Here is a 12167-nt window from a genome sequence, read left to right as displayed (position 1 = left end):
AACCTCAGGGAAAGAGAGCCAACGGCGTGTCCCCTGTAGCTTCTTTAACAAGAACTATCAAGATTACAGTAGAAGAGCATCTGCCACAAACCATTTAAGCTGTGCAATCAAATTCCCTATCAGATGTAACTGTCCCGGCTTTTTATTTCACAAGCTCTGCGGTTGAGCCAAGTCAATCAACCTCTTTAGGATTCGCCACACTCATCCTGTTACACCCTCCCTGCCTTTGGTTACGCTGCCCCTCTTACTTAGAAAGCTCCTTCGTCCCCATCCCCTTCGTTGTTCGAAGAATGAGTTTTTAATAAGACGAAAACACAGAAAGATAAGCACACAAGGTATGTGTTTTCCCTCATCGGGTATTTGAGTTTTCCCGGTTGTAGAATGAATTAGAAAGGAGTGTGGTGTAGCTGTCGTGTGTGCATGTCAGGAATTAGGATCACATGTTAACTTTATGACCTGTTGTATGGTTTCTGCCCTGGGACATGTGACTGACATGCCTGCTTTATACTCATTTTAGTATTTCCATCATGGGCCTTGAAGAAGTGTTGCGGCTTGCCAAGTAGTTTTTTGGTTTTTTTCCACAGACAGAACAGTTAATGGTAAAACCTTAAAATCCACAATGAAATGGGAGCTTTGGAAGACTTCCTGGAGTAGCCTCCCTTCTGTTACTTAAAGGCAACGCTCAGGGAAATTTTAACCTGGTTACCAAGTGAAGTCACTTAACATCATTGGCTCTGTTACTAAATAAAGTCATTAAAATGACTGACTGACTTTGTTACTGGGGGTGTATTTTACTCTCTTATTATATTAGGAGAGGGGGCCAAAAAGATGGTTCAGTGGTTAAGAGCACTTGATGCTCTTCCAGAGGACCCCAGTTTAATTTCCAGTACTCACATTAGGCAACCCAAAACCATACATAACTCCAGCTCCAGGGTATCCAACAACCTTTTCTGGTTTCTGCAGGCATATGCACGCACACGTGCGCGCACACACACACACACAAATTCATACATGCACATAAAAAAAAATAAGTACTGTTTTAAAATGGGGGGGATAAAATCCCTTTAGTACATGGGCATCCACACAAACATGCAAATACATACACATAAATAAAAATAAATCTAAAAAAAGAGACTTATTGAAAACCAATATTGTTTGGTTGGAAGTGTCACCTCAGCTCCCTGGCACCCCTTTGTCCAAAGAACCTGGAATGTTTAGCTGGGGGGCTACATCCCAGCTCCTGGCACCCACTTTGGAATGTTGGGTGGAAAGCCCCATTTCAAGCTTCCTCCCTTGGGAGTTGCCTCAGTCCAAACTCCACCTCCAAGAAAGCCCGCCAGTGACCCCCTCCCCAGGGAGGGTTAAGACCACTCTCATTGGCTACTTAAACTGCCCCCAGAGAAGGAACACATGGTCATTCTAGTTCTTCTTTCCCCCTTCTCCGTGTTTTCCCGAGGGGGGGTGGCAACCCGGGAGCGTTGGCATCCATTAATCCTAGGCTTTTCCTAATTCGATCTGATTTGGTTTAATTTGGATTATGGCGTCGGTGGAGAGGCTTACCAGTCTGAAGGAAAAATACTTCACAAATATGAACTGATAACTTTAATACGTACCAAGCATCCAATCATTTCTTTATTTTCTAACTTTTAGAAATCTATTTAATATGTATGAAGGTTTGTTCACATGTATATGTCTGCATCACTAACTACCTGATGACCATGGCAGTTAGAAGAGAGTACAGGATCCTGCCATGCTCTGCACAGCTCCTGCAACTGACCTAGCCGGGTAGTGAGGGAATGAGGAAAGAACAGGCATGCAGCTCCACAGACAGTAAAGCTGGAATGGGGTGGTCGGGCTCTCTGAAGAAGAAGCTGCAGGACCCCGAAGCTCACAGTGTTTACTGTATACATTGAACAGAAAGGAAGGTTTATTACATAGTGATACTGATGGAGACAGGTCTATCATAGACAGCTAGACAAGGAGGCAAGATTAGCTCTGAAGGAGCAGTCTCTATAAGCCAAGCAGTTTCCAGGTTGCACACATTAGTGGTGGGGAGCACTACAGTGGATATTTTCTGCATACTCTATCAACATTCCCACTAGGACCAGAGAAAGGCTATGTAATGGCTCTGAACCTCACCTAGGCTTAGCCACTACCATGGGGCTGAGACACTGAGGTCCTTGATACAGGGGTTAGTTACGGTTTTATTGCTGTGAAGAGACACCATGACCACATCGACTCATAAAGGAAAACATTTCATTGGGGCTGGTTTACAGTTCAGAGGTTTAGTCCACTATTGTCATGGTAGGAAGCATGGTGGCATGCAGGCAGACATGGTGCTGGAGAGGTAGCTGAGCGTTTTGTATCTGGATCTGCAGGCAGCAAGAGCCACTCGACCTTGAGCTTGAGACCTCAAAGTCACTGCCAGGGATAGATACACTTCCTCCAGTAACCCCCACCTGCTCCATCAAGGCCACATCTCCCAATAGTGCCAATCTTTAGGGGCCTATGGAGCCATTTTCATTCAAACTACCACAGTATGGCAGGGCTACATCACCACACACATTCACTCAGGACTTCACCATATCCCTACGAGATCCTTGGAACTGGAGCCACAGATGGTTGTGAGCCACCACAGTGGGGGCTGAGACTCAAATTCTGGTCCTCGGCAAGAACAAGTCCTCTTAAATGCTGAGCCACTCTCCTGCCCCTCCAATCCCTTCTTACCACCTCCTTCGCTTCCCTCTCGCTCAAAGCCACTCTCACATAGATCACAAATACAGCTTTACATAGATCATATCCCCACTTCCTCTCCCTTTACTTCTCGAGCCTATTTTCAACACTACATTCAATGTGTTCCTACAAAAAATAAATATTTTACTTCTGCTCAAATGCCCCCCCAGTGGCTTTGCATCTCACTTGAAATAACTTGTATTTCTACAACTAACAGACACTTTTGTCCTCTGTGTGAAAGCTACTGATTCTGCTTCATCTTCTGTTCGCTTTTCTAGTGCATTCACTGTTGTATCTCTGTCCTTCTCCTAGTGCCTGGCACACAGACGTGACTCTGTGGCAAGTGATACTTGTTTTGGTTTATTCTATTATTTGTTTTATTTTATTTATTTCAGAACTCAGTTGAGTGTCTGGTCTTTCCCATGATCAAAAATGTGTTAAGTAAATAAGTAAAAATTATAATTGCATGTAAGTTTGGTACATTTGCTTCTATCTTAAATATTATTTTTGTATGTAGTTATGCATCACATAATGTTTCAGTTGATAATAGTATACTTGGCAGTGGTCACATGAGATTAAAAGAGAACTTAACAATCCTTATTGCCTGTGAGAACCATCATAGCATACTAGCCCAAGGTAATGTATGTTTGTAGTGCTATATAAACAAATTTACTGTGCTGCCTATCATATAAAAAAGCACAACATATACTATTAATATACAGTACATAACACTTTATAATGATAATATACAACTTCATTGCTAGTTTATGTAACTTTTTATTAGGGGGTTCTATTTTTAAAAGTTTACAGTAAAACTGTAAGTCCAGCTGCAGAGACAGGCTTAAACACCTCAAATTTACTGGGTCTCTTTGACTGCATCATTTTATATTAGGCTTGATTTAATTTTGTTTTCCTGACCCTGGAGCAATAGACTATTTCATATGTAGTCCAGATAGCACTGTTGTATAGGACTGGGTATCACTTTGACTGTATAAAATATGTTTAACTACAAACCCGTTAAAACTGTTCATCTAAAATTCTAAGTTTCTAAGTTTATTTTTTTTAATTTCAGATTAATTTAAATTTAATTTCAATCTTTGAAAATGAAAAAAATTCACTCTGAAGGTATTGTAGTATGGAATATCCACCTTTTTATCCTCAAGGGCTTAGCACATTTATGTGTGACAACTCGTAACACGTAAAGTTCACGTTTCTTAAACTAAATACAAAAGACCTAGACTAATAACGCACGGCAACAAAGACGGCAACGTATATCAGCATCAAGAGGCTTCAGCGTACTCTGTCGCTAATTATTTGTTAGAAAGTTGTACACGGCAGAGACTTAATTACAGACAAGTGTAAATTACTTGTCTTAATGACAAGGCGGTTGAGTTACCCAGCCTTTTTCCCTGTCTGGGCTGACCGGTTCCGGAAATGCAGAAAAACTACAAATCTCAGGATGCAGCGCTCGTGAAGACGCTAAGAAGGGTGAAGAGACTCGCGATGCACTCTGGGGTTTGTAGTTCCGGACACAAGCACGTCCGCCACCGCCCGAATACTTACCGGATCCAGCAACTATCAGGAGTCCGACAGACTCTCGGGGAGTGACGTGACGGAGCTGAAGCACGACACATAGTCTCACGACCAGCAAGAGCGCCACTGCTCCCGCGGCGGCAGCGAGAATCAGAAAGCCCACCATGCAAAGGGACGACGCATGCGTAGTAGTTCCGGCGCCTGCGGTCAAAGTTTGCCAGTAAGTCCGGAAAATGAAAAACGCCGGGAACGAAGCGCGTCCCCCTTGTGGGCGGGGCTTGTCGGCGCTGGGCAGAGCTTGATGACTGGGGCGGTCAAAGTTCAGAAGTGCAGTTCTGATTGGAAAACGCAGAGCGACGTGTCGCTGGCGTCTCGGTGGGCGGGGCTTGTCTGTGATGGGCGGGGCTAAACGCAAGAGCAGGAATCTTCCTTCTTAGAATGGTTAAGACTTTGCAACAAAGCCGAGTAGTAATGACGCAGATACACAAGAAGACGGATCTCTGTGAGTTCGAGGCCAATCTGATTGAGTTCCAGGACAGGCTCCAAAGCAACACAAAAGAACTCTGTTTCGAAGAAAAAAAAAAAGACTGTGCTGCAGTTGTGCGGGTCTATGTGAAAATGGGAAGTTAATTGCTGGACAAGTTTAATTTCCTCCAGTGACCAGGTCAGGCTACGTGTACACTAGAAGGGCCAGGACCACGAAGGCTCGGGTTAGTAACTGGCTCTGCCAGTTTTTGCCACAGCATACATCCTTACTTCTTTCCTTCTTCCCTTCTTACAAGACGCTTGGGTTCCCACATACAGGCAGAACTGAAGATGTGTGCCAGTCAGAGACATACCCTTAGGGGAAGAACGTTCAAATCCACCCTTTCCCAATGTTCATGTTTTTACTTTTTCTAGACAATTTCACAGAGCTCAAACTATGACCAGAGTCGTGATCACTTCAAGCTATGTCATATTCCTGAGAGGAGTGGAAACTTTCTCGACTTCAGAGAGCAAGAGGAGGAAGGAAGGCATAATCCTACAGTTGGGAGATAGAGACAGGAGGATCAAGTGTTCAAAGTCATCCCCAGCTACATAAATGAGTTTGAGGCTAGCCTGGGTTGCATGAGCCCCTCTGTAAAGAAAAAAAAAATCAAAAGTTAAATGCAGAATCTCTATTGTTGTCATTTGCTAATAGCATTTAGACTCAATATGTATTAGAATTCTGGCTCTGGCCTGGTGGTAGTGATGCACACGTTTTATCATAACATTCGGGAGGCAGAGGCAGGTGGATCTCTTGTGAGTTGGAGGCCAGCCTGGTCTACAGAGCAAGTTCCAGGACAGTCAAAGCTGTCTCAAAAAAATAAAAAAAATAAGAATTCTGACTCTGCAAATTACAAGAAAAATCAAACAAGTTCTTACTTAAATTACTGAGTCTTTTTTAATGTATAAGGTTAATGCTTTAAATAAAATTAGATACAGTGTTACAAAGGAATATATATGATATCCTATTTTCTAAATAATAAAGTTGCTTTTGTAATAAAATGTGAATTTTGGAACCAAATGTGTTGAGTTTAATATAAATGTTTTGTTGGATTGTTTCTGCTTCTGTCTCCTAGAATGGTAACATTGTAATCTTGACATATAGAATACTATGTGCAATTCTATAAGAAATAGACTTTACCTGTAATTGTTATCTATATTTTGTGAAATAATGGCATAACACAAACCCTCAGCTTAAGAATGTTACATCATATACTTCTTTGGTAAACTCAGTTTTGGTTGGTGATCACATTTGCCTGGCGCCTCGAATGCTTTTGGAAGTGATACTGGTTCATAAGTTCCAGGACAGCTCCTGAGATCCTCTCATAAAATTAGGTGTGTTGGTTCCTGAGCAGCAGTCAGGCTCGGGAGAGTTCCTGAACTGTGTAGCTTTATCTGACTGGAGAGCTCACAGCACTCTGCCTATGGAATCTTTCGTCAATCCCTCTCGACCTCATTCTTTACAACCAGGTCCTGAGTTGATGTTATTCTTTGCATTACAGATGGAGAAATAGATTACACAAAAATTAATTTGCCTGAAGTTGCTTATGTGATGAAAATCCATAGCTGTTGACTTAGAAGTCGGTGTCTGTCAAATTTGGATGCAATAAGAAGGCTGCAGATTTAGACATCATGAGGAGCCAGAGGCAGGGCCTCGGGTGAGCATGGCAACACCACTCCGGTGCTGGGAGATGGTTCGGTAGTAAAGTGCCAGCTGGGTAATCATGAGGGCCCAAGTTTCGATTCCCGACGCAGAAAAGCCAGGCATGGTGGAGGCTCTGTGGACTTGAACCAATCAGTGAACTCCAGGGTCAATGGAAGAACCTGTCTCAAAAAAAAAAAAAGAAAAAGAAAGAAAAGAAAAAAAAAAGACTGAAGGGATAGCTTAGTGGTTAGGAGCACTGGCTGCTCTGTCAGAGGACCCAGGTTCAACATCCAGCACCCAATTGGTGACTCACCATCATCTGCCACTCTGGTTTTAGGGGACCTGACTCCCTCTTCCAATCTCTGCAGGCACACACATGGTGCCCAGAAATAATTCAGGCGAAACACTCATACTCATAAAAAACAGATCCTTAAACATCAAACTAAGGCAGAGAAGCAATTGAGGAAGACCCTGTTTATCTCTGACCTCCTCTTGTACACACAGGGGCACTCGCAAATATGTACACTCAGGAACACACACCGCAGAAAGAGTGGCTCAAGAATGTTACAGGGTCGAGTTCTTCTACCGCCTTCTCTGCTGTTCTACAAAGTGGCTTCAACCTAAGACTGGCTTCACATTGAAAAGAAGGTATCAGTGGCCAGGCATGGTGGGGCATACCTGAAACCTCAGCGCTCAGGAGGCAGAGGAGGGAGGATCTCTGTGAGGCCAGTCCCATCAGCATGATGGTGTCCAGGCCAAGCAGAGCTACAGACAAGCAAACAAAAAAAGGGGCTATTAGTGATCCAGGAATCGCTCCACAAAGGACACTTTCCACAGTCTTAAGAGTACTTCTGTTGTCATCTGGTCTGTGTTAAGAGAAATATATCTTTCCAGAATCCCTCATGGGAGGCTTTCTTTCACTAAGGTGAGCTATATTTATATCACCCATCCATAAAATGAAGTAGCTCCCACAGCTGCTGGAGCTAGGAATGGAGGGGGATGTAAAATCCTGCTATGGTTTATGTCCGTTGTATGGAGGGTGGGTGTGACCCGGAAGCTGAAGGAGAGGGGGTGGTTGTCATAGGCAGTTGTGGTGTCTGGGTTGCTGTGAAGATGCGTGTTGGTGAACGGACAGATGCACTGCTGTGGTCAGACATGTACTCGTTACATGGCTTCAGGCCCCACGCTCCGTGTTAAGGAAGACTTGTAATGGAAAGGATACAATTATACTTCCCATCACCTTACCCTCTTGTCCCCTCATTCCCATCATCCCCAACTGTAGAAAACAATTCAATTTGGCTGTAACTGGGAGACACGGACAGGGGAGCATTTGGGGGCTACCAGTTATGCCGATAATCAATAGAGACGATGTTTGATGTGCGAGATGGCTTATGTTACTTGTCTAGAATGACCAGGAGACAAGCCCTTGGGCATGCCTATTCTAATCTAGACCAGGAAGACCCACCATAACTGTGAGCCACAGCATTGCGTGGGCTGGGATCCTGGACTGAATAAGAAGGAGAGAAGGATCTGGGTGCCAGCGTCCATCACTCGGCTGCCTCATGTTTCTGCAACTGTGGCTTCCCTGACGTGGGCTGGAAGAGTCCCTGAGACTGTGAGCCAAAGTTAATGCTTTCTGCCGTTGTTTTGTCTTATCTCAGCAACAGGACAAGGAACTAATGATGTGGGATTTATGATGGTGGGATAGGTTTTATTACCATTGGTTAATAAAGAAGCTCTCTTGGCCTATGGCAGGACAGATTACTCCTGAATACACCTGAATCTTCAGCACAAATCAGGAAGCTGTCTCTTAAAGAAGCCATGCCTCTGCTTGCCACCAGCAAACAGAACCTATCTGAAAAAAATTGCAGCTATCAAGAAGCTGAAATTGACTCTCATTTTTGTGGGTCTAGAAGTCCTTTTAAAAAAAAAAAGCTTTCTTAGACTTTATGTGGATATTCTTGCCAAACGTTTGGATGCCATTTGTAAACAGAAGACTGCTCGTTTGTTTCCCAGCTGTCCAGACCTGAATAATCACACAGGAGCTATATTAATTACAACACTGTTTGGCTGATGACTCAGGCGTATTTCTGGCTAGCTCTTACATCTTAAATGAACCCATTTCTATTATTTTATATTTTATCACGAGGCTTGTGGTTTGTCACCTCTTGCTTCTTGGGCAGCTACATGGCATCTGCCGGACCCTGCCTTCTTTCCCCTTGCATTCAGTTTAGTTTTGCTGCCTACCTATATTCTGCCCTGTCATAGGCCAAAGCAGCTTCTTTATTAACCAAGGGTAATAAAACATATTCATAGCATACAGACAGGAATCCCACATCAAATACAGAGTTATTGATTGAGATATTCCGAGTTATGGAGAGGAACTGTTGAACTGTCAAAGCCTGCCAGGATGAGATAAATAGGAAGAGGCAAGAACAAGTGGAGGATTCCTGAACAGAAAGAAATGTCTACTGAATAAGCAGTCCTGGCTGTGACAGAATGTATAGGCTATAATCGAGAGGTCAGGAGACTATAGTGGGTAATTAGAAGTTTAGACTGAGCTGGAAGAAGTACCACCAAAACAGTTTTCGGAGGTGAGTCAGACTGGCACATTGATAACAGATGCATGGTCCTTCAGTAAAACACAAGAAAATATGAATGGTTGACAAAATTAATAAGACGTGATTCACACCGATCATTAAGTTTGTCTGGGAAGTGATTATTCTTAAATCTGTTCACTGGAATTTCTTGAGATAGACTTGGTAGTTCATGGGGGGCGGGGAGTTGAAACAGGGTTTTGCAGTAGTTTTGAAGCCTGTCCTGGAACTAACTCTTGTAGACCAGGCTGGCCTCGAACTCACAGAGATCTGCCTATCTCTGCCTCCCGAGTGCTGGGATTAAAGGTGTGTGCCACCACCGCCCGGCAGTAGTTCACACTCTTAACGTCAGCACTTGGGAGGTAGGTGGGAAAAGAGGATAATAAATTAAAAGTCATTCTCTGCCACGCAGTATATGGAAGTTCCACGTGGTTTACATGAAACTGTTTCTCAAAACTATGGAAAGAAATTATTTCCTAAAGTTTATATGGTAAATATCTAATATTCAGACATATTTTTGAAGTTTTACCAAGTTGGGTTTTTTTTTTTGTTTTTTTGTTTTTTTTTTTTTTGTATTCCATAGGATTCCGCGTGTCAGTTCAGTCAGCAAATTTATTGTGCATCTGAGAAGGGCTGCCCACGTGTTGGGCAGGGCATGTCATATGTCATATGAGCAGGACAGTGACCCAGGCAAGAACCTTGGACTAGAGAAGATAACAGAGGGCGTAGCTAAGGATAGATTATAAATATATTTTATGTATGAAGTCAGTAAAACTAATGGGATGTTGAAGATGAAAGAGGAATCGGGATAACACCAGATTTTTGGTTTCAAAATTGGTGAAATGGAGGCTTCAGAGATGGCCCCGTGGTTAAGAGCACTAGCTGCTCTCACAGATGACTGGAGTTTTATTCCTAGCACCTACATCAGGCGGCTCACAACTGTCTGTGTAGCTGTGGCTTCGGGGGATCTGGTGCCTTCTCCCGGCCGCCACAAGTACCCGCACACAAGTGTGCATGCTAACAAATAACACACAAAGACATTTCAAAACCGGCATCTTTAAACCCCTGGTGAGTTAGTATCATCTAGCAGAGGAAAAGAAAGCTTTTGTAGGTGGAGGGAGGTGAAAGAGAGTGAAAACAGAGTGTTCTATTGAAACAGGCTGTTTTATGTTCGCATCTGAAGCTCGGGTCAGATTGGAGGTATAAATTTAGAGCTCGCTGGCATACAGATGAGTTATGAGCCATGGAGCTGGGTGAGATCACTAGCGAGTTCAGACAGTCCTGTCCAGTACTGCCGTCTGTGATGATGGAAGTGTCGGTGTCTGTGTTTGTACACTGTTTACATGCACCCAAAATGAGCACTTGAAATCTGGCTAGTGCAACTGAACTGGATTTTAATTTTGTCTCATTGTGTTCTAGTATTTTAAACTTAAATAGACACCTATGCCTAGTTGTGTTAATTCTCCCCACGGCTGTGACAAAATACCTGGTAAATGCGATTTAAGGAAGGAAGAAATTTTATTCTGGCTCCCAGTCTGAGGGTACAGTCCGTCATGGTAGGAAAAGAAAGCGTGGCAACAGACATGCGAGGCAGGTGATCTCTTGCCAGGCACGTGGCACTTGCAGTCAAGAACCAGAGACAGACGATTGCTCATCCTCATCCTGCTTTCTCTTGTCCATCCAGTCTGGGCGTAAGTCCATGAAATGGTGGCACCCCCAGTTCGGGTGAGTCCTTCCATCTCAACTAACCTAACTAGCATCACAGTCACACCTAGAAGCTCATCTCCTGGGGGATTCTAGGTGCTGTTGTCAAGCTGACAGTCCATATTCATCACAACACGAGTGGATACTGCATCGGATAGCACAGGATAATCCCAGAACTTGGGAGGAAGAGGCAGACAAATCTCTATGAGCTCGAGGCCAGCAGAGTGAGTTCCAGGACAGAGGCTCCAAAGCTACAGAGAAACCCTGTCTCAAAAAACAAAACAAAACAAAACAAAACAAAATGGTAAAAAAAAAAAAAAGAAAGCCTCTTCTACTTATAGTTTGCTGTCTCAGCTTTGCTCTTGCTGTTCTAGGGGTGAGCGCGTGGCTTCCTCCTGTTCCTGCAGCCATGCTTGTTGAATGTTGCCGTTCCTTTCTGCCATGAGGAACTCTTACCACTTAGAACTGGAAGCCAAATAAACCCTTCTCTCTGTAAGTCAACTTGGTCATGGTGTTCTGTAACAGAAGTAGGAAGTAACAAGTGTGGGCTGGAGAGATGGCTCTGAGGTTAAGAGCACTGGCTGATCTTCCGGAGGTCCTGAGTTCAATTCCCAGCAACCACATGGTGGCTCACAACCATCTATAATGAGATCTGGTGCCCTCTTCTGGCCTGTAGGCATACAAGGAGACTGAACAGATGAACACTGTGTACACAATAAATAAATATTTTTTTAAAAAAAAGTAACAAATGCAGTTGGCTACAGGAACCAAGAGAGGAAAATGATTTAAGGATCAGAGTGCAATCAGCCCTATGCATGTTGCTGATGGGTAAGTATGTCAAGTACTTGGAACAGGTCAGTCACTGGGAATCTATAGCATAGTACATGCTGGAAAGCAGTTGAGAATGAGCAGGAAAGAGACTAAAAAATGAAGAAAATCAGATTTCTCTCTCTCTCCCTTTTCCCCTCTCTCCCCCCTCTCTCTCTCTCTCACACACACACACATTTATTTATTTATTTATTTATTTATTTATTTATTTATTTATTTATTTGCTTGGTTTTTCAAGACAGGTTTTCACTGGGTAATAGCCTTGGCTGTCCTGGAACTCACTCTATAGACCAGGCTGACCTCGGACTCACGGAGATCCACCTCTCTCTGCCTCCCGAGTGCTGGAATTAAAGGTATGTGCTACCACCTCTGCTGGCTGAAATCAGATTTCTCATTAGGCGTTTCCAGTTTTTCCTTAATGGAAAATGGTCAGCTTGGATAAAAGACGACAGAGAATTTGGAGCTGAGGAAATGTAATTTTCCTCTGTGGTTGACACTCTGTGAGGATCAAAGACAGGGCTTGAGAATGTTAGGTAAGCCCTTAGCCCAGAGCTGCGCCCTTAGTCCCGAGGAAATTTGTTTTAAAATGAGAAATCAGGATA

General features: G+C 43.5%; 1 protein-coding gene and 1 long non-coding RNA gene across 2 annotated transcripts in view; one reads left to right on the top strand and one right to left on the bottom strand.

Annotated features, from left to right (window-relative positions):
• Window positions 1–4524, bottom strand: part of Alg14 (ALG14 UDP-N-acetylglucosaminyltransferase subunit) — a 71638-nt gene extending 67114 nt beyond the window's left edge. The window contains exon 1 of the mRNA XM_038311908.1: window positions 4297–4524. Within this exon, the coding sequence (XP_038167836.1) occupies window positions 4297–4432 (136 nt within the window). The 5' untranslated portion in view covers window positions 4433–4524. The remainder of the gene's footprint in view (window positions 1–4296) is intronic.
• Window positions 4525–4616: 92 nt separating this feature from the next.
• On the top strand, window positions 4617–8381 carry LOC119801356. Its single transcript, XR_005283174.1, has 4 exons — window positions 4617–4976; window positions 6294–6449; window positions 6941–7084; window positions 7887–8381. It is a non-coding gene; the product is annotated as an uncharacterized LOC119801356 (long non-coding RNA).
• The last annotated feature ends 3786 nt before the right edge of the window (window positions 8382–12167 follow it).

This window comes from Arvicola amphibius, chromosome 14 (genome assembly GCF_903992535.2).
Source record: "Arvicola amphibius chromosome 14, mArvAmp1.2, whole genome shotgun sequence".
NCBI classification, from domain to species: domain Eukaryota; kingdom Metazoa; phylum Chordata; class Mammalia; order Rodentia; family Cricetidae; genus Arvicola; species Arvicola amphibius.
This window is presented reverse-complemented; position numbering and strand designations above follow the sequence as displayed.